This window comes from Notolepis coatsorum, assembly GCF_963971535.1.
Source record: "Notolepis coatsorum genome assembly, chromosome: 9".
Lineage (NCBI taxonomy): Eukaryota > Metazoa > Chordata > Actinopteri > Aulopiformes > Paralepididae > Notolepis > Notolepis coatsorum.
Window position 1 is genome coordinate 16,001,538 of NC_140173.1, and position 23,438 is coordinate 16,024,975.

General features: G+C 44.3%; 1 protein-coding gene across 1 annotated transcript in view; it reads left to right on the forward strand.

The window, feature by feature from the left end:
• LOC311234490 (uncharacterized protein) overlaps positions 1-23,438 on the forward strand; it is an 84,648-nt gene that overhangs the window by 17,983 nt on the left and 43,227 nt on the right. Inside the window, exons 2-3 of the mRNA XM_084321703.1 lie at positions 14,896-15,035; positions 21,988-22,132. Coding sequence (XP_084177829.1) covers positions 14,907-15,035; positions 21,988-22,132 — 274 coding nt within the window. The 5' untranslated portion in view covers positions 14,896-14,906. The remainder of the gene's footprint in view (positions 1-14,895; positions 15,036-21,987; positions 22,133-23,438) is intronic.

A 23,438-nucleotide genomic window follows, 5' to 3' on the forward strand; every position in this document is an offset into this window, starting at 1 on the left:
TGTGTTCAGTAGATAGCGCTCCGTGGCGTCTTTCTTTGCGTGAAAGGTGGGCATTCCCTCTCGCCTCAGGAGTGGAGTTGCGTATCTCATCACTCCGCCGACTGTGACTCTCTTTGTCCCCTGCTCGAGTAGGTTGATGGCGTAAATGTCTTCTTTAGAGCGAATGTCTTTCTTTTCGTTCTTAAAGGGCATTGTCTCTAGGGTCCATAGCCTCTCGACATGCTGCAGGAGAGTGGTGTCTTCTTCTGTCGTTCTGGAGTGGAAGCAGCTAGTGGCTGCTGTTCGGTTGAGAGATTTAGCGAGGGGGCCTTGTAATGTCCATCCTAGGCGGGTCTCGACTGCTGCAGGACAGCCTCGGGGGCCTGTATGGACCCGGTCAATCGGGACTATGAGTTCTGCATGGTCGGAGCCTATCAACAGGGTCGGGGTAGCGCCGTCTATGAGCGGGATAGGTAATTGGCGCAGGTGCACATATTTATCCATCAACTTGGTGACAGGGTAGGTGTACTGCGAGAGTCCTATTTCTTGGCTGGTGAAAGCATTTGTGATCTTGTACCGTCGCTCTGGCTGCCCGTTGGCTGCGATGGTGAAGGAGACATTCTCGCCCTTTATCGTCTTTAAATCTCTTCTTATTGTCCGAATCGTCATTTCGTTCTTGCTCCCCCGCAGTCCCAGCGGGGTCGCAGCGGAGGCGAGCAGAAGGGTCTTCTCTGACCCGTCATCAAGGACGGCGTAAGTGTCCATGACTTTATCTTGGTAGCTCAATGTCACACGGACTACCTTTAAGAGCACTTGGGCTCCGCTGCTGCTGGCGGGGTCAATGTACATGACACTTGCCTTGGTGCCGCTCCGTGGTGCAGGTATAGGCCGTCTTCCGTTACTATCGTGTAGTATATCTAGATGGGCTCCATCGCACCGGCTGCACCTTTTCTTTAGGCGGCATTCGGCTGCCATGTGGGGCCGCGCACATCGATAACAGCGCCGGTTGGACTTTATCCATTGGCTCACTTCTTCTGCATTCATCTTTGTGAATGAGTCACATTGTGACAGCCAGTGTTCTTTCTCACAGTAGGGACACGCTATCTTCCACTTCTCTTTTCTCGAGGGGGTGCTGTGACTCTTACTGCTCGGTACTGACTCTGATTGGTGCATGACAGTCACCGATCTTCTTCCATCATTTATTCTCCTGGGTCCCTCTCTGGAGCTTGGCGTGCTCCGCCCGAAGGTGTCCAGTCGTAAGCTGCTGACCTCTCTCGCCAGGAAGTCGGCCAGATCAAGGAGGGATGGCTCGGGGCCGTCGGGATCTCGGTAGTCCCTCTGCCGCCTAAAGCGCTCCTGTCTTGCGGGTGGCAGCTTCTCCAAAATCCTCTCAACGTTAGAGTTGGCGTATAGCTCATGCATGCCCTTCTCCCGTTGAGCTCCCAGCATCCCCACCATGGACTGCACTTTGATTGACAGGTCGTCTAGTGAGCGATTGTCTGTGGCTGGGGGTAGGCGGTCAATATGCCTTATCTCCTGGATTACGTAATCCCATATACGTCCATATCTCTGATCCAGCGCTGCAAGGGCCGCTGTGTATGGGGTCGAGGAGGTAGCATAGGCTAGCGCTATATTGTGCGCTCGCGGTACTTTCAGGTGCTTCAGTAATATTGCATACTTGTGGCGTTCATCAGCGACATCCACCATCATTGTCTCTAAGCACATCCGGAGCTCCGTGTACTGTGCTCGACTCTCATAGGCGAAGTCTGGGAATGACGGCGTGGCGTTGTATGACGCCGTGGATGGCTGATACATCGGCGAGCGTTGGGGGAGAGACCTCCTGGGCGAGTCCCCTCTTGCGCCTCGCTGTGGGCTGGTACTGGCAGGGTACCATGGCCCGCTGGTCCAGGTACTGTTCCTCGGGGCTGGTCGTGCGTCGTGCTCACCCGTGAATAGAGTCGGGGGTCTGTAGCGCAGCGCCGCGGGGGTATAGCCTGGACTGTATGGGACCTCCTGGTCCGGTGGAGTACTGTGCTGTCGTCGGGCTTGGTTCTCCTCTTCTCCCTCTTCTTCCTCTATCAAATCTTCCAGATCCTGTAATCGTTTATTTAGCTTCTCCGCAGTGTATGCCGCTCCTTCCTTGTAGCTGGGTCTCGCTTGGACCGGTATGGGAAGGGGGTCTGCGGGGGGTCTAGACTCGGTCTGTTGGTCAAGTTCAGGGTCGCTTGCTCGTTGCGGTGACGCTGCTCTTGACTGTTGTCTCGACGAGTTCCTTGAGCCCCTGGCGGAGGGAGAGGGAGTTGTCCTTTTGATCAGCTGCTCCATTAGCTGCGCTTGTTGCTTGTCGCGCTCGGCTTGTATCCTGTCGCGCTCTGCGTCTCTTTGGGCACCGGTGGCGGCGCGCTGGGCGTCGGCGGCGGCGCGCTCTGCTTCTCTTTGGGCACCGGCAGCGGCGCGCTGGGCGTCGGCCCGGTCTCTTGCCATATTCTCTTCCATCTGGAAGCGTCTCATCTCCAGACGTGTGCGCTGTTCTTCGCTCCGTTGCTGCGCTTGGAGGTGTTCGCGCTCGCCAAGCATCTGTGCTTGGAGACGATCGCGCTCGGCAGAGGCTGTCAGGCTGACGAGGAACGCCTGTTGTAGTATCCTCTCCGCTTCGTTGGGGGAAGGCGGTAGTGGAGGTGAGCCGCTCCTGGGGGTACTCGCCGGGGAGTCCTGGAGCTCCAGTTCCTCGGCGCTCTCCTCCTCCTCTTCCGTGCAGAGTTCTCTCTCTGTAGGGTTGTCTTCCTCCCGGGGGTGGTCGGGGACTACTTCTTGAGTAGTAGCGGGGGGTAAAGGCATGTCAATTCCCTCCTGGTCCCCACCGTGAGCTTGGTCAGTTGCATTAGGACCTACTAGGGGCTCTGTGGTCGGGGAAACCTGCTCGTTAAGGTCAGACATAATTTTACTTTCTACTTTTACCGCGTTTACCGTTTGTCGAAGGCTAGGTAGTTGACTGACAGTGTAAGCCTCTAAGTACTGAGGTGTCTGTCGTCTGCGCCGCGGGCGTTCTAGGTTAGGAGGATCGTTTCGTGGAGTGTTCATCATAGGCCATTTCGATATTAATAACACTATATTAATATTACACTAGTTACCATCCGGCTCGAAGGTTCAATTGTAACTGAGGGGTACAATTCCCTGACTGTATTGTTAGATATGATGTTTAATACCACTACCTCATGTACTTTAACTTCTGGCCACCCAGTACAAGATATAAGTATGATGAACACTTTCCCACCTGATGAAACGAACCAACACAAATGTACCAAATCGAAGGTTTAATACAGCAAAGGGTGTATACAACGATCACTTAATTACATTTATGATTTGAAATATGGAATATGCACTTTTATGGCAAATGAGTATTCGTAGGTAAATCAACATTGAATGTCCAATCTCTGGTTGCGCAGGGAGTAAGTATACAACCTGGAATATTTAGGAAACGATAGCGATGGTACTTAAATGATTATAGCTGGATACACTAAGGGGGGGGGGGGTCCCGCTGGTTGTAAGACAGTAGGAGGGGGGGGGGTTAGAGAAGCCGCTGGCGTTATCCCATCTGGCCGACGGTGTCTTGGGAGAATCCAAAGTCTTGGACACGGTGCCCACAGAACCTCGGGCCGCAGACGAATACAGCTGGACCCTCTGTGGAACGGTATCTGCCGGTCCACAACGGAGAGACGTGAGGCGACCTCACGTGTAGAGCGCCGTCTCACCTGGAGTCCTCTCCGGGGGGTAATTCCAACACTCAGCAGTGTTGGCCTTTATCCATGGAATAATCAAAGCACACAAAGCATAATCCAAGCCGTGGAAGGCTCGCCGTCGTCTGGGTAGAGTAATCCAATATACAGGTCCAGTCGCTCTTGGCCCGGAGCTCCTCGGATGCAATCACCACTAGGGGTCTGACCAGCCTGGTTAAGCGTCCAGATAACGTCAGGAACGATGGGGTTACTGATAACTGTAGAACTCCAACCGAACGATGCACCATACATAAATAGACTATTATTAGCTTAATAGAATACGTCCAACTCGACGGTATGGTGCCAAACTATGACCATTCAACTATTAATCTACACGATATCTCAATGCCTATTCTGGGCCAAGTAGGCCTTACTACACCGCACGTGCATCGTGGGGAGGCTTTTGCGTCCGTCACTCTGTTGGAGGGTAAAGAACTGGACTAAAAGAAAGTTCTACTTTACTGGCGCCATATATATATGCGCTATGAACAAATAGTACCATTCGTATTTCGCCCGACATATTACTGCGCGGAACCGGGGGTTGCCTCGACATGTTAGGCGGCACGATTGAACTTGGACCTAGGGGTATGGCAACCTGGCGCCAGGTTCTCGTCCAATGGTAGAATGAAACTATTATGGGCTGTTTAGTAGAAACGGGGATATTCAATGCATATTGTACAAGGAATATACAGGGGATATCAAAAGATACACAAATACAATTAAATATATATATATAAATAAATATACATATTCGGTTTAATCTGATCCTTCACAACAGTAATGATTGTTTCGTTCATCGCATAGGCTATTTAATTTTAGCCTATTTTAATACAATTCAAATAATCAAATTGTGCTTAGACTCAGGGAATTATTTTCACGGACATTAAGACCGGAGAGATTAAATATGTCGGACTTCAACAGATTTTGCCGGTCAAATACCGGTAATTACCGGCTAACGGAAACGCTGGTGCATAAGTACACATATCCTATCGATAATCTAGCGTTTATTTGAAAACGATTCATAAATAGGCTGAAAAATGACCGTGTTTTGTGTATTACAGTAAAGCGCGTTTATCACAATCTTCTGAAATCACGAATACTGGAGACGCTGGGTTCGCCTGTTCGAGCCCAGCGCTCCACATTGCTTTCAGTTTAGCTGGTCGTCCGTACTAATACACATTGGCAGTATTAGGGGGTGGGAAACTGATGGGTGGGGATCGGGCGTTGTGGACAGCGACTCCTACAGGTCGGTTGGTGCGCCTGCGCAGTAGAATCAGGAAGCGATGGGGGCGGCGCCCCTCCAAAGCGCAGACCCCTGACGCTGAAAGATCGCGCTGCGCAGGTGAAAAGATGCGCTGTTACCTCGAGTATCGTAGGGGACTCGTGCGATGTATGACTTATAGGGCTGCAACCAGGGGAGGAAACTAACTTTTTGGCTTACCGGCCAACTGGCGAGTAGCTGATTTTTTTTACCAGCCAAACAGATTTTTTACCAGCCAAAAACAAATCGCTCATTGTGATAATTACTTCTTTGTATGTCTTAGTCTAAATTGATTTTCAATCATAGTAATAATCACACCGTGTCTCTACTCTTTAAAATATTTATTAGCATAAAACATTAATAACAGTGTCTCTACTCTTCACAATATTAGCATAAAACATATTAACATGAAAGAGGGATCTATTCTGGACTGGGTTGGGCTAAACTGGGCAGTGAAAGATGCTGGGTTGGACTGGGTTGGGCAGTGAAAGAAAAAACCTGAAGTATGTTGTGAAGTGTATAGATAGATGTGAAATGTATCAATGTAGCAGTACTGTCTATCTGTATGTCATGTATGTCATATGTTATGATGAATTGAAAATGGGGGACCCTGATGTAAACCAGACGAAAGTCTTTCTCTGGTCTGCATCCCCTTAACAATTGTGTGTATTGAGCTGTACTGTATTGTACCCATTCTGCAATCTGTTAATAAAGTTTTCAATCAATCAATCAAGTTAACTTTGAACCTCTGTTGTCAAGCCGAGTCAATGTTGTGTATGCATCTGGGTGTTCACTGTGCCTTTAAGACGGCACAGTGGGCTGGACGACAGGGCTGTGAAATACCGTCAGTGTTGTGGTATCGTCAGTTCGGTTGGTGTGTTGTTGTGCACTGGTTGAGCATGCAATAAAATAGTGATGCACGATATATCGGCCGCCGATATAATATCGGCCGATATGGCCGTTTTTTTACACATCGGTATCGGACCGATATCAAGATAGGGCCGATATAAAAAAAAAAAAAAAAAAATGTTTTTTTTTATTTTTTTTTTATCTCTTTTTTTTTTTTTATATATACATGTTTTGGCCTTAAATAGTTTCAAAATATCAGTCATTTCTGAAAATAAGTTACAAAAGTAAAAAGAATTATGCGTTTTGGAAAATAGCTCTTTATTTGATTATCATAAAAAAGTGTTTTCTATACAGAGATATCGACATCGGTAAATATCGGTATCGGCCAGAACAGCAATATTAATATCGGTTATCGGTATCGGCCACAATTTTCACATCGGTGCATCACTACAATAAAACATATAACCTTACGTCGTAGTCCGGGGCGTTTTTGGAAACATTATAGTCATAACAGATACACCTAGCTAACATGGGGCTGGCTGCTTTGAGCACACACACACACACACAGGGCTAACGTTAGCTAGCAAGCAGCTATATAGCTAAAACGCTAACTAGAAGCTAACTACTGTATACTGTTCCAATAGACTAACATACACCTCTGTGATTTAAATGTGTCCTTGCCTTAGACTCGAGGGTTGTACTAGGGTTGGATGCAGTTCCCCGTTGGTCAGTCTGTCTATTTTCCATCTTCTGCTGTGTTTAACGTTATCTGTTTGCGAGTGCTCCCTTGACTGATGGCTAGTACCGCAGGACTTTTATTCAACATTCTATATGTCCGCCGCGGGTTGGCCAGTACTGCGGCAACTTTTATTAAACATTCTATGTCCGCGGGTCTTGTGCAGTGCTCTCGTGGCACTGTCAACTAAAGCGAGCACTCAGAAGACGTGCACCATTTGCCAGTGACCGTGATTGCAGAATGTTTTTTTTTGTTTTGTTTACTAGTCGCCAGACTGGCGAGTGGTCTTCATGAATCACTCGCCAAACCTAAAAAATACTCGCATTTGGCGAGTAAAGTGGCCTAATTTCCTCCCCTGGCTGCAACGATTAGTCGTCGATTATGAAAAAGAGATATTGTTGCGTCGATTTTTTTTTTGCACTACCTATCTTTGTGAAAGTGGCTTCTCAGCTCTGGTTCAGCCAGCTGAAGACTTCTTAGCTTAACATAACAGACCGACAGTAAGTTTGGGGGAACTAATGGGATAACTGGGGATGTTGTTTGGTCCTGACAAGAGTCTCAAAGCAACTCTGAGGTCATGCTCAATGTCCAATCTGTTCCTCTGCTCTGTCTTCAGCTGGACCAGAGCTGAGAAGCCACTTTCACAAAGATAGGTAGTGAGAAAAAGAAATTATATATATTTTTTTAAATATAATTGTTTTTCGATTAGTCGACTAATCGGAAAAATATTCGACAGATTAGTCCACTACCAAAATAGTCATTAGTTGCAGCCCTAATGACTTAGTCCACATTGCAGCCGGCTTGTGGGAGGCAAGAAACAGCGTTCGAGACAGGGGAGGGTTGAATTGGATGATACGAAATTGGGATGGGAGAAAAAATAGAAAATGGGAGAAAAAGTGGATAAAAAAAAAGAATCTTCTGAAATCTTCTGGAAGTTTCAAGAAACAAGCTTTTTTCAAAATGGTATAAAACGGAAATTAACCGATTTAAAAAAAAAAGAAAGAAAAAATCTGTTTCGACAATGTTGACTGCAAACAAGTCATTGATAAGCGACGGCCAGATTAGACACATAGCCATAATTTAAAGGGGAACTATCTTATAAATCGCCTTTTTCAGTGTTTAGCATTGTTTCCTAGCTATGTGGACTTATATTAATATGATCTATGTCTCTAATTATCATATTGGTGCATTCTTCCAATTCTCCTCTCACAATATTCACCCTCACTGAACTGAGTCATCTGAAAATGTGATGATTTGTGATGTCAGAAAGACACCTCTGCATGATAATGTGGCAGTAGCCACCAGGCCACACAGTGGTTTAGGAGCCCAGCCTCAAAACGGCTCGAGATCTTGAGGTAGGAAAATGCTGTTTTTGAGGACTTGATTAGAAATACAAAACAATGAATAAAAAAAAAATTATAATTACAGAGGTGTTCCATAAACTCACAGGAATTGTGTAAAAGTGCCCAAATAGTGAAAGAAATAGTAAAATAGTTCCCCTTTAAGATATAGTAAATGTGTTCACAAATGCGAGTGCTCTATCATTGAAGTGGGTGGTGGCATACGCTTGCTTTTAAACCACGGCACCCGTGGCATCCAAACTGTTAAACTCTCTCTGGATCGGGGGTTATATTTGGGGTTGAGAGCCTTTGTCATCTCCCTACAGAACATTGTCGGAATGCAACAGAACTAAGCTGGTAGAATAACAACATGCAACTTGACATTTCTGATTGTCATTTTATTGTTGAGCCCCATGTCAGAAAAATACAAAAACTACTTTTTTTTAACTTATTTATTTGAGATTCTCTTAAACTAATTGAATCTATTGAACTGTAGTTACATTCAACAGGTCGTTGTTGCAAAAGAGAATTCGTTATCAATAACCTACCTGTATAAATAAACGTTAAAAGTAAAAACATAACTGATACGAGTTGACATGACATAAGTAACATCTAAGAAAGCAATTCACCTACTGAAATTCCGAGGCTTCTACCGTGGAGTAAGGGTGCAAACCTTTCACCACAAATGTTGTGACTAGGGATGCACGATAATTATCGGGCCGATAATTATCGGGCCGATATCAGCAATTATGACGTCATCCCGATAAACCCGATAACGTTATTAATAGCTCCGATAATATAATATATTTTTTCGTAAAAAAAATGCGGTGTGGGTGAATTTGGATGAAGTGCGTTTGTTTTGACTGGCGGCTCCTCCCGTTTTGCCAGTACTGTGGTATGACAGATAGCGTGTGGTTTAGGAACAGGGCGTTTTACACAAACCCAGCGCTCCCTTTCTTGGCTGTGACGTAGCCACGCAAGTTTCTGGAAGCAGCGCGGACGTTAACAACAAAGATGGCCGCGTCGGTACTCGGAATTTCAGAGGAAAAAGTTCGCTTGCTATTTGTAATAAATGCAATGCAGAAGTTCCACAAGGAGGGAAAAGGGCAACAACTTGTAATACATCCAGCCTGACTGGTCATCTGCGGCATCACCACCGCTACGATGGTGTGTTATTGTGTTAACTTAGAAGCCTATGACGACGCGAGGAGCTAAGCAAAGCTAGCCCCTTTCATGGCTGGGATGCAACCCTTGGTTGAATACGCAGTCACTTATTGCTCCGTAGTAGCCAGGTTAATTTGCACCACCAAGGACTGCTTAAAAGATAGCGGCTTGAGCCCTTGGGTCATTTCTGTCAAGCTCCTTTAATTTAGCAAACGACTCGTCAATAGGTACAAGCGTGCTCGCGCCGTCGTCGTGGGCTTTTAACACCGTGGCGGTGGTGATGTTGCAGGTGACTTGTTGTGGTGGTGATGTGAGGTGGTGATGTGTCCACTCAAAGCCTTTTTTTCAAGGCTCCGATTTGAAAAAAGAAGAACAAAAAGCTTTGAGCGTCTTAGGTTGGATGTATTTATAAGTTGTTGACGGATTGTGAATTTTCATTTGGAAAAATAAATATGGTCACTTTATCAGTCAAAACTGTTGTCTTGGCTTTTGTTTCTGTTGTCTGGTTAGGTCACATTTAAGTTGGTGTTAAGTTATTGTCCTGGGAAGTCTTTTTATGTATTATTATTGTATTGTGATATGTTTTGTTTCATGTTGAGAAAATGTTTTTGATCAAAAAAAATATATACATTACATTTTTTTTATAATACAATAAATATCGATATCGGCTTGAGGAGCATAAAGTTATCGGTATCGGTGTCAAAAAAGCAATATCGTGCATACTAGGGATGTCCCGATCCGATCACGTGATCGGTATTGGGGCCGATCACGTTATTTTCCGAAGATCGGGAACGACAAAAAAAACAGGATTTTAATAAAAAAAGAAATTAACGTTTTTTTTAAAAATTATTATTCAACAAACATGACCATGTTCACGTCTTAAACTCATACTGAGGCCTAGGGCTGGGCGATAAAACGATAACGATAACTATTGCGATAAATTATTTCCTCGAAATAAACATGAAACGTGGTCGCAAAGTTTCGATATATCGATTTTCCAAGCTTGGATATGAACACACGCACTAACAACCAATCAGTGAAGGAGATGGCCGATAGCGGAAGGAGACCCGGAAGGAGGCGCGGAGGTAGGATGCAGTAAACAAGGCTGGCTATGGCTAATTAGCTTGCACGCCGCTATTTCACAGGTTACCTGTCGAGTTGGTGTGTGTTTTGAATTCTGAGGGTAACTGTTATAGTAGTGTGGGGTATACGGTGGACGCCGTTGCAATGAATTGGGCGGAACAGAGTATTTTAGGGTAATTTTTTAGTACATTGTCATGAAATACTCCGCTCGGAAACGAGGCTGGCTATGGCTAATTAGCTTGCACTGCGCTATTTCACAGGTTACCTGCCGAGTTGGTGTGTGTTTTGAATTCTGAGGGTAACTGTTATAGTAGTGTGGGGTATACGGTGGACGTCGTTGCAATGAATTGGGCGGAACAGAGTATTTTAGGGTCATTTTTTAGTACATTGTCATGAAATACTCCGCTTGCTTTGGCTAACTCCTAACGTGCGCGGACTGATGACGACATCAACTCGACTCTCGAGACATTCACAGCAGCAAAACAAGTCAGCCCGCGTATCGGCGCCGGGCATAATAAGTTAATTAAACTTGACAGACATTATATCGACGATAATTATCGATATCGAGTTATATGAGAATAATTTTATAATTTTATCGCGATAACGTTTTTGGTCATATCGCCCAGCCCTACTGAGGCCTTAGTTTTGGTTTTAAATTGCATATCATCATTCATTTATTTATTGTCACACAGAGCAGAAGAATTTTGCCAAAACAAACCAATAGTATCCAGCTGCAGAACAGCAGACCAGCCACACTCTCAGACCCAAACGCATTTCCTTTGATTTAATTATACATCAAATGATTTATGTCAAGGATTGCAATGCCTCACTTGAATGAAGTTAACTTTTCACCTGGGTAACGTCAACATTCAGGGTGAATGTAATGTGAGAAATTGGGATTAAATAAAAAATGTGATCGGGACATCCCTAGTTGTGACAGCTTGGTGTAACTCGTTCACCTTTTCTTGCGTCAGTTTACCCCGCTGTGCTAAAGTGAATGGGGTTTCCTGAGATTCGCGAGAACCACTGGCAGCACTAGATGCACTCTGATTGTCATCATCTGAAATGGGAGAATATTTATACAGTGATGATGATGAAAGCATTCATTTTTCATTTAGGTTTTGTTTGCATGTATGGCGCTTAGGGGTGTAACGGTACGCGAATACATACTGTACCGCCTCAATGTGGTCCTCCGGTACAGTATGCGCTGTGCACCGAACGATTGCAACGGTACGGAACTTTTTTTTTGCGGAACTTAAATCCCCCCGGCCCTAATATAACGTGCACAACTAACCGGATGTTGTTTGTTCATCCCACGCAGCGCGCAGCTACACTGAACGAGAGCTGTAATTCAGCATAGCATATTAGCCGTAGTATGGCGAGTCAATACTAACTGACATGCCAGAGCTATGTCATTGTTCAACTTTATTGCTAACTTTATCGCGCATTTGAAACGGCATCACCCGAATGTGAATATCACAAGGAAGAAACAGACCCTAGTGCAAACCCAGCTCCCCGTAGCATTCAAACAGCATCTCGCTATTAATTCAGATCGGGCCAAAGCAATAACAAACGCCATAGGTGTTTTTATAGCAGCAGATCTGCGACCATACTCCGTTGTCGAGAACACTGGGTTTAAGCACATGTTAAAAGTAATAGAGCCCCGCTACCTAGTTCCCTCTCGTCCGTATTTCAGCCAGCAAGTCATACCAGCTCTGTATAAACTAGCCCCTTTCCTGACTGTGATGCAAGCCCTGCCCCTGTATTCAAGCAGGGCTTGCATCACAGTCATGAAAGGGGCTCTGTATAAACAAGCACACGCTACAGTTGTCCAAGGCATCCGCTATATAATCTTCATATTTACTTTAAGTGTTATTAGTAGGTTACAGCAGTAAGCATTAGTTTGCTCAGTAAATTATGGCCAATTTGTTTTATATTATTTAATACAGTTAAATAAATGGATAAATGAAAAGCAATTTTTTTACCCCCCCCCCCCCCAGAATACCAGAACCGTGACTTCAAAACCGAGGTACGTACCGAACCGTGGATTTTGTGTACCGTTACACCCCTAATGTCGCTAACGTTATTAATTTGTAATAATGGATTCTACCTTCGGTAACGGAGGTAGATGCAGCAGCAGCACTCTTCCGTAGGACATCAAAAACACGACATTCTTCCAGCACGTTAAGGGCATGCCGTGTTGATAAATGCTTTAGCATGTTGCTCGTATTTCCCCCCTTCGATGAAATAGACATTTTGCAAATGCTGCAACTTGCGTTGTTTTCATCAACTTTGGTAAAGTGCAGGCACGCTTTCTAACGTCTTTTCACGATTCCCATCCCTATACATGACATACAGATATACAGTACTGTTACATTTGTGACATACAAGCAGGGGAGGAAACGAACTTTTTGGCTTACCAGCCAACTGGCGAGTATCTGATTTTTTTTACCAGCCAAACAGATTTTTTACCAGACAAAAAAAATCGCTAATTGTGATAATTACTTCTTTGTATGTCAAGCCGCGTCAATGTTGTGTATGTATCTGGGTAGGCACACTGTGCCTTTAAGACAGCACGGTGGTCTTACGACAGTGCTGTGAAGTACCGTCAAGTGTTGTGGTAACGTCAGTTGGGTTGGTGTGCTGTTGTGCACAGTGCACTGGTTGAGCTAGCCCCTTTCGTGACTGCAATGTGCAAGCCAGGGGCTTTTGAGCATGAAATAAAATGTCTAACCTTACGTCGTAGTCCGGTGCTTTTTTGGAAACATTATAGTCATAACAGATACACCTAGCTGGCTGCTTTGAGCACACAGGGCTAACTTTAGCTAGCAAGCAGCTATAGCTAAAACGCTAACTAGAAGCTAACCACTGTATACAGTTCCAGTAGACTAACATTACACCTCTGTGATTTAAATGTGTCCTTAGTAACTTATACTCAAGGGTTGTACTAGGGTTGGATGCAGTTCCCCTTTGGTCAGTCTGTCTGTTTTCCATCTTCTGCTGTGTTTAACGTTATCTGTTTGCGAGTGCTCCTGATGGCTAGCCTAGTACCGCGGGACTTTTATTATTATATGTCCGCGGGTTGGCCAGTACTGCGCAAACGTTTATTAAACATTATATGTCCGCGGGTGGTCTTGTGCAGTGCTCTCGTGGCACTGTCAACTAAAGCGAACACTCAGAAGACGCGCACCGTTTGCCAGTGCAGTGATTGCAGAATGTTTTATTTTTTTGTATACTCGCCAGCAGGGGAGGAAACTAACTTTTTGGCTTACCAGCCAACTGGCGAGTATCTGATTTTCTTTTACCAGCCAAATGTAAAAAATACCCGCATTTGGCGGGTAAAGTGGCCTAATTTCCTCCCCTGCAGATATGCAAATATACAGTACAGATCTTAACAGTAAATATATACATATGAGGGGGAGGGAACTGTACATTAGGAGGGGGTGCGTGGTAGGGGTGGAACGGTTCACAAAATCAACGGTTCGGTTCGTATCACAGTTTTGGGCTAACTGTTTTCGGTTTGGTTTGATATACGTTGTTTTTTATTTAAAAAAAATTTAACACTCCAAAAATTTAAACATGCTTCTCATTTATATATATATATATATATATATATATATAAAAGGTTTACAGTGGTTTGCCTTAAATAATGTTTGGCACAGAAAGATCGAACTGACTGAAAAATATAGGGTACATTTGTCAAAGTATTAACTTAGTGCAAACAAACATATGCTCAGCCAGCACTAGACTTTCCTTTCTTTAAAATAAACACAAAAAAACAATGTCAACAATGTTTAAATTCCCTGATTGTCAGTTCTTAATGGAAAGATTAGTTTTCCGCTTTAAATTAAAGTGCAGTATTTGAAAGGAAAGGAATATGGCTGGATTTCTTATTGAAAGGAAAAGTGTCACGGTTATTTAAAATAAATAAACTAACACACACACTGTCCTGTTTCAAAACAACACTGCTCTGTTCATCATATTTTAAAAATACGTACATTATCTGTCTACATTTATTTAGACTAACATTATTTAAATATTGAATGCAACTGTGGTGGATTAACGTAATTCGGTGAGTTGGAACTATCTATGGGTTGGGGGACCGCACGGACATTTTAGCGCCACGGACCTTCTCGACTCTAACATTACCGGAGTTGAATCTAGTTGATAACATGTAGGGATGGGTACCGAATTCGGTACTTTTAAAGGTACCTACCGAAACACGTCGGTACTACAGAGTATCGATTCACGTGAGATCCACCGGTGCCAACTTTCGGTACTATGCGCACATTTCTTTAAAATCCGATGACGTCACGTTTTGTTGACCGCCAAAAACGAACCCGCACGTTAAGGCACAACAGTAAAAAAAAAAATCCAAACTTCAAATAACTACAATTTCGACAGTTTTCGGCTTGTCATTGCTCCGACTGCTTTGTTGTTGAATCAAGTCAAATCCTAGGTAAGCATATATTGTGCGTGTGAACGTTGACATGAAAAGAAAAAAGTAAAAAAAGTAAAAAAAGAAAAATTAATAAAAAAATATTTTTTTTTCGGTTTCTCACTTGATTCGATACTCGGTAGTACCGACGTGTTTCGGTTCGGTACCTCAAAAGTACCGAATTCAGTACCCATCCCTAATAACCATACAGCCTAACTGAAATGTTTCATCTGCTTTAAATTATGATTTTGTCTGTATGGACTTTACAGAGCCGTGTCCAATGAAGATGTCCCAGGGAAAGAATGACCTCAGTGACGGCCCCAACAAACGTGTCGGAGCTGTTTTCCCGGCTGCAGACAAGAAAGATGACCACATAGCCGGTCCTAGCCAACACCATATGGTCTCCAAGGTGGTATTATGCTTCAGTTGTTATGCTTAGGGTTGGGCTATATGAACAAAATCTCATATCACCAGATCTTCCTTAGGTTTGACTAGTGGATGAACAAAATATATCACCATATCCGATTTATGTTTGACTAGTGGATGAACAAAATCTCATATCACCAGATCTTTTTTAGGGTTGACTAGTGGATGAACAAAATACATCACATATCTTTCTTAGGTTTGACTAGTCAGCAGGGGTGGCCAACCCGCGGCTCGCAAGCCGTATGCGGCTCTTTGCCCGTCAATGTGCGGCTCTTCCATCCATTAAAAAAATTATAGAAAGTTAAACTTTTTTTTTAATTTTTTTTTATGTCACTCATTCCACAAGGACGTAGAATAAACATTTACATTTTTTTTTAAATGGGCTATTTGCATGTTCTTGGTATCTTAATCTAGGGACATATACTGTATGGATCAGTGTCAGAAATAGTGTGTCTGTTACTAGGCTTGAGTAAATTGTAATTAACCAAAGGAGAATATCAATTCTATTTAAAAAAATATATATATATCTTTGACTGTGAATAACACCATGCTAAAATTGACCAGACCTGAAAAATCTAAGCAAATGAATAAAGGGAAGATGATTAAACAGAAGGTTTTGTAGATGCAGTACTGAATTCTGCCATCTTTTTTATAATGTAAATTTCTCCACCATTTTTCATCGTATTGCAACACCGTTTTTTTGCGTTCACAGAAAGGTAGAGAAACTAACTGTGTTCTGTTTTATGGCAATAACGTTCATGTTTGTGGGAGATAATCCCAAAAAATTTGAGAAATAAAAAAGTAAATCCAGAAGTCAGATGATTGACAGGGGCTGGTGTGACCTCGGTAGGGTAGTTTTTCAAAATTCGAAAGCCCAGAGTCTCTTCCTTCAAAAGACTACACTCACTTTTGGCTGTGCCACTTCCTCCTGTCAATATGCGCTGGTCTCCGACTCAATGCCCTGAGATTTCTATAATCTTATATTTCACTAATAACAGTTAAAATAATTGGTAAACAAACGTAATGCTGAAAATATACACTTTTACTGTATATCTCGGGCTTAAGAGGTTAACCCTGTGAGGCCCAAATTAAAAATACATTAGCAACTTCAGAGGCCAGAGGGTGGGACATATAAACATTTTACTATCAAATAGCATTGTGAGGCTGAACAACAGGACCAATTGACTATACATGTGCTTAAAATATTTTAAATAAACTTTCTTTTTTTAAATGGCAAAGTGATTTTGTAATTTTGCAACCGTGGGTCTCACAGGGTACTTTTAACCCTGTGAGGCCCAAATAAAAAAGACATTAGCAACTTCAGAGGCCAGAGGGTGAGACCTACAGTATAAACACATGAAGGGTGCCGTGACTGAAAAAAAAGGTTGAGAAACGCTGGTATATGGTGTGGCTCTTTGTGGTACCACAGTCATTTTTGTGGCTCTTAGTCTCTGACTGGTTGGCCACCCCTGCTTGACTAGTGGATGCAGGACTTCAGGGTTTCTGGAGACACCTACCATTGGAGTCAAGCAGAGTTGACGCATCCACTCCAATGATAGAAGTGGGCACATATTGGCCATTTTGGCTACAGAGCTACATCGGAGTTCACTTGTTTGGTCCACACCAGAGTTCGAATGAGATTTCACACCACCCAAAACCAACCGGACTATCCGAGGAAAACGAACCAGGGTTCGATTAAGGCGGACCAAAGATCTCGGGTGTGAAAGCGACCTTAGGCTGTAGGAGTTCAGGAATCTACTCTTTTTGGGTAGACTCTTTGCTAGTTTTGACATTATTATGGTATTGAGTTTTCCAATACCAGTTACAATGTGATATGACATGTATTTGATATCAGTATCAAAATTATTTCCAAATGAACCGTTATGAATATCTGGTTGATTTCAAATAAGTGGTTAGCTGGCAAACCAGTTATCTGTCCACCCCCCCCCCCCCCTTATTACAATCCAAACAAAGAGTATACTCTTCAATACATTGGTTGAGCATAAGTGAATATGTTATGAACAAATTAAAAGTTTGACTTAGTGAACGATTGTCTTCCAGGGATGTATTGATACAGGTATCGGGCCATGCCAGGCTAAAACAGAGTAGCGGTATTGGGGGGGGGGGGTTTCCCCAATGCTAAAATCTGACACCAAGAGAGTGTGATTTGATTAAACTCCAAGCAGCATAATACCCTGTTTGGCCCATCTTGTATCCCAGCATGTGGGGAAACTTGGCATGGCCAAACACTAGGGATGCACCGAAATCTCTGAGTTTTTTCACCGAAAATATATCACCGAAACAGAAGCAACCTGTAACTTAACGCGTGTTGTTGTGATGATGTCATCAAAACGCGGATTCAGTCATTACATGCCGCTGTGAGCTCTTCAGTCCTGCGTGATACTCCTCTTGGGACTCGGGAGCAATGCATCTCCTCGGGAGTCGCGCTGTTTCTATGTAAACTCTGCGCGCAACGAGTCCAATAAATGCGTCTTTAACATACTTTATCCTTATTTACTATATGCCCGTCGCGGTTAATCACTCAGTGATCTAATATGCATATTATTCAGAGCGAGAGGGGGAGGGATTGTGTTTCTCACATTGACGCTGTCTGTCGCGCGTCTACTGTGCCAAAGTCATCTGGGGACTAGAAAGGTGCGCTCAGTAGAGCACAGATGTCCGCCTCTCTCTCTCTCTCTCTCTCTCTTTGATTGATTGATTGAAAACTTTATTAACAGATTGCAGAATGGGTACAGTACAGCTCAATACACACAATTGTTAAGGGGATGCAGACCAGAGAAAGACTTTCGTCTTGTTTACATCAGGGTCCCCCATTTTCAATTCATCAGGACATATATGACCTACAGATACAGTACTGCTACATTTATGACATACCAGATTTGCAAATACAGTACTGTTTGTGATACAAAAAGACCCATAATAGTGATTATTTATTATTTAAGTTAAGTTTTGCCATAATCATATATTTTTCCATAATCAGCATTATGAACAACATTGGTAAAAAAAAATCTATTCTATGAATCATTTTCGGCCTTTCGGCTTTCGGCCAACTGTTTCCTATTTTCGGTATCGGTTTCGGCCAAGAATTTCCCATTCGGTGCATCCCTACCAAACACTGAGTCTGACTTGTGAGTTAAAGGGATAGTTTGGATTTTTGGACTCTTAAGTGGTATGAAATACTTGCTAGTAGTATAGTTGATGCGATGCCATTAGCTTAACTCACAGAGTACCGTGGTCTGAGTTCTGGCCTCGTTCTGAGTGAACCGGGAAGCTTCAGACAGGCAGCAAACGACGTCATGAGACAAAAAAGTGTTATTCCACCACACAATAACCTGCAGGCAAAAGTTGTAATCATCCACAGCAGAAAACATTTCCTATGCTTCAGAGTGACATGATGTGTTGGAACTAGTCTCAGTGTGAGGTAGTCACTAAATGTGTCTCATACCTATATCCACAATCTGCTCCTCCAGAACTGACTCTACCCATCCACGCCAGTTTGCTAGCAACCCGGCTAATCTCTCCTACCCTCCTACAGCCACTAATACACCTGTCACAGTACGGGGAGGCTTATGGAATTGTCAATCAGCAGTCAAGAAAGCTGACTTCATTACTGCCTACGCCCATAGTCTAAATCTGCAGCTCCTGGCTCTAACTGAGACCTGGATAACCCCCAATAACTCATCAACACCTGCAGCATTATCTACAAACTATAACTTCACTCACACACCTCGACCTTCCAGACGGGGTGGAGGCACTGCCCTCATGACATCTCCTTCATGGGCTACAAACGTAACACCACTCCCAGAACTGTCACGCTCCTCTCTCGAATATCATGCAGTATCTGTCTCTAATCCTTTCAATCTCACCATTGTTACACTCTACCGCCCTCCAGGTACACTCGGTCACTTCACAGATGAGCTGGACATGCTTCTTAGCTCCTTACCGGAAGATGGTACCCCTCTCCTTCTACTGGGCGACTTCAACCTGCCTGACTCATCTCAGTCAGTCATAGTAGTCTCCCTCCTACAATCGTTTGACCTGACTCCCACTGCCATGCCTCCCACCCACAAAGCAGGCAACTCCTTGGATCTCATATTTTCCCGTAACTCCAGCATCATTAACACCACGGTAACTCCCCTACATGTATCTGACCATTCCTTCATATCCTTCTCACTAACTCTCATGCTTAACCGAAAGGTCTTCACCCCAACTCAAACAGTCTCACTCAGACGCAACCTGCCCTCCCTATCCCCCTCCACCCTCTCCTCTGACATACTATCCGCTCTACCTTTGAGTGACACCTTCTCTGCTCTCTCCACAGAGATGGCAACCTCCACCCTCCTTTCAGCCCTTGCAACCTCCTTCGACAAGCTCTGTCCCCTCGTTGAGAAACCTGCCCGCCGTTCCCCACCCAGTCCATGGCTGACAGATCCAGTGAGAGAACAAAGACAGGTCCTGAGAGCAGCTGAAAGGAAGTATAGAAAGTCACGCCTCACTGCTGACATCGACACATATCACAACCTCTTGTTAACATTCTCCAAAACCATCACTAATGCCAAAGCTTCTTTCTTCCACCATAGGATCGAAGCCTCTGCCAAGAATCTTCGCAAACTGCATGCTACCATGTCCTCCCTCCTCACTCCCCCCCCACCCCCCCCCTCCCTCATCTTTCTCTGCCGAAGACTTTGCGATCTTCTTTGAGGAAAAAGTGGAGAACATCCGCAGCTCCTTCTCCCAACCCCCACCCATTCCAAATGCTGAATCGAGAACCTCATCCTTCACTCTGTCATCTTTCTCTCCCATTACAGAAGCAGAGACCCTGACACTGGTAACGTCAAACCGTCCGACTACTTGCCAGCTGGACCAGCTACCCTCCCCACTCCTCCAGACCATAGCACCAGACATCCTCCCATTCCAAACACTTGAACGTGCTGTATCCAACCAACTTACTGCTTATCTCTTACAGAATGACCTCCTAGACCCTAATCAGTCAGGCTTCAGGACTGGTCACTCCACAGAGACAGCCCTCATTGCGGTCACAGAGGCACTTCACTTAGCAAAAGCGAAAGGCCTCTCCTCTGTCCTGATTCTCCTAGATCTATCTGCAGCCTTCGACACAGTCAACCACCAGATCCTCCTTGCGGCCCTCGCAGGAATGGGAGTGGCTGGCTCTGCGCTGACATGGCTGTCATCATACCTCAATGACCGCTCCTACCAAGTGTCATGGAGAGGGACCCTGTCGGCCACCCGCCCCCTGCGGACGGGTGTCCCCCAGGGCTCGGTTTTAGGACCCCTTCTCTTCTCCCTCTACACTAAATCACTGGGTAACATTATCACGTCTCATGGCTTCTCCTACCATTGTTATGCCGACGATACTCAACTCTTCCTCTCCTTCCCTCCCTCAGATATCCACGTCTCTGAGCGGATCTCGGCCTGTCTGTCCGACATCTCAGCCTGGATGACGTCCAACCACCTCAAACTGAACCTAAGCAAAACAGAATTGCTCCACCTGCCGGCCAAATCCTCCCCCCTAACCGACCTTTCAATCACAGTCGAGAATACAGCTGTGACTGCGTCCCCGACCGCCAAGAACCTTGGTGTTGTCCTCGACGACCAGTTGAACTTCTCTGCTCACATCGCAGCGACGACCAGAACCTGCCGATTCCTCCTGAGCAACGTCGGAAGGATACGCCCCTTCCTGACAAAAGAAGCCACCCAACTCCTCGTCCAATCAACAGTCATCTCCCGCCTCGACTACTGCAACGCACTGCTCGCTGGCCTCCCGGCCACTGCCACTAAGCCTCTTCAACTCATTCAGAACGCAGCGGCCCGCCTGATCTCAAACCTACCGAAGTCGGCCCATGTCACCCCACTTCTTAGGGACCTGCACTGGCTCCCCATTGCTGCACGAATCCGCTTCAAGGCCCTCGACCTAGCATACCGTGCGGCAAAGGGAACCGCTCCCGCCTACCTCCGGTCAATGGTCTCTAACTACACACCCTCAAGACCCCTACGCTCTGCATCTTCTGGCCGCCTCAGACCTACTCCTATCCAAGCTCCGGGAGGGTCATCAAAGAGAAGTCGCCTATTCTCAGTCCTTGCCCCACAATGGTGGAATGAACTACCCACCCCAGTTAGGACAGCCGAATCACGTCCAATCTTTCGCCGTCGACTAAAGACGCACTTCTTCAACCATTATCTGAAAAAAAAAAAGAAAAAAAAAACAATAAAAAAATCTAACCCTAACTAACCGTACTGTCATGCACTTGTCCTAATAAACTAACCTACACTGTAGCACTCAACACTTTGATGAACATTGTTGCTCAGCTGATAGAGTTGTGCCCTTCCTGATGGCTTGTCGTACAGAACTTGTAAGTCGCTTTGGATAAAAGCGTCAGCTAAATGACTAAATGTAAATGTAAATGCTTCAGAGTGACATGATGTGTTGAACTAGTCTCAGTGTGAGGTAGTCACTAAATGCTTCAGAGTGACATGATGTGTTGAACTAGTCTCAGTGTGAGGTCACTAAATGCTTCAGAGTGACATGATGTGTTGAACTAGTCTCAGTGTGAGGTAGTCACTAAATGCTGGGTCTTGAAGCATAGAAAATGAGGCACGCTGTTTTCTGCTGTGGGTGATTAAAACTTCTGTCAGGTCAGAACTCCGACCACGAGACTCGGTGTGTAAACTGAGGGCACTGCATCAACTATACTACTATAGTATTTCATACCACTTGATGTCCACAACTCTGAACTATCCCTTTAAGGTGACTCATCATCAAGTACCAGTGACAAGACTAATGTCTAACATAAAAAAAACAATGCCAAACCTGTCCATCTACAATTACTCTGGGGACGGTGAACGTTGTACTTTGCAAGACTCTTATTGTTACTGTTTTTATCTGGTATTTTTAGGCCACAGCCCCACTGATATCCAGTACAGTGGAGGAGATGGCGTCTTGCAGTCACCGCTCTCTGTTGGAACTAAAGGAACTATCTGTCTACTTGGTGGACTGCATTAAAACACCAGGACTTAAAGGAACTGTGAATGAAGGAGGAGGTAAGGCTATAAATTCTCTCTTATTTAAAAAATAATTCACATTGAGATCTTTTTGACATTTTTTTTTACAAGTGCGTCCTAGCCAAGACAGGCAACAGCACAATTAACAGGGTTGCAGATATTTCATTTCAACCTTTATTTAAAAATCTTAAGCTTCTGAAGTTTCCCTCATTTACAGAAACGACGATTGTGCAAATGTAAACGGTACATAATAAAAGCAATATTCACAGAAAATGAAACTCAAAAGAGAAATAATAATATTAAAAAAAATAATGTTCTAAAATAATTTAAAAAATCTAAATAAATAAATACCAGTGTTTTTTGCGCCTTTCTGCAAGAGAAGGCCAACCCACCCTATCATACATGACACAATGGTGAGTATCGTATCTGTCACCATTAACACTTTGAGTGCCAACGACAAGAATAGTCGTCCTAACTCGCCATGCGTTGGGTGCCAATGACGAGTCATGGATAATAGATTTTTCAGCCCGCTTCTCTAGCGTCCATAAGTACACATATACTATCGATAATCGAGCGTTTATTTTGAAAACGATTCATAAATCAGCCGAAAAATTACGACGTGTTTTGTGTATTCCACTAAAGGGCTATTATCGCGGAATTTCTCTGAAATTACTAAAACTCTCCGAAACTATACTCGTATTCAAAACGGTATAAAACGGAAATGTACCAATGAAAAAACAATCTGTTTCGTACATGTTGACTGCAAGCAAGTCATTGATAAGCGAGGGTTGTTTTAGACCCATAATTTAAGATATAGTTTAAGCGTTCGCAAATATCCCCGACCTCCCATTGACTAAAGCGCTGGCACTCAAGGGGTTATCTGGGCAAAGGGGCGTGGCACCCAATGTGCTAAGAGCTGACTGATAGGGTGCTCCAGTAGCACACCATGTTACCGCGCTGCGTCGCGGGACTCCGTGCTGCGTCACGGATCTGGTTGACTCCGAGTTCGATTCCCGGACTCGCCGTCATTTGCCGAATGTCTCCCCCTGCTCTCTCTCCCGTTTCACCCTACAACTGTCGGTCATGCTTGACCAGAAAAGCGATAAACGCTAAAAAATAAAGTTTAAAAAAAAAGAGCTGACTGATATGCAGAATCCAGAGGTTTAAGAGCTGATGCTGCAGCATGCCTATAAATTACATCACCATATTCCAAAACTGATAAGAACAACAATTATTTTCCTACTAATTAGAGGAAAATTTGATCTGTTTCTGTACAGGAAACCAAATTTCTTGTACAGGAAACCAATTTTCTGTCGCAGTTTAGAGGCAAGATTATCCACATGGA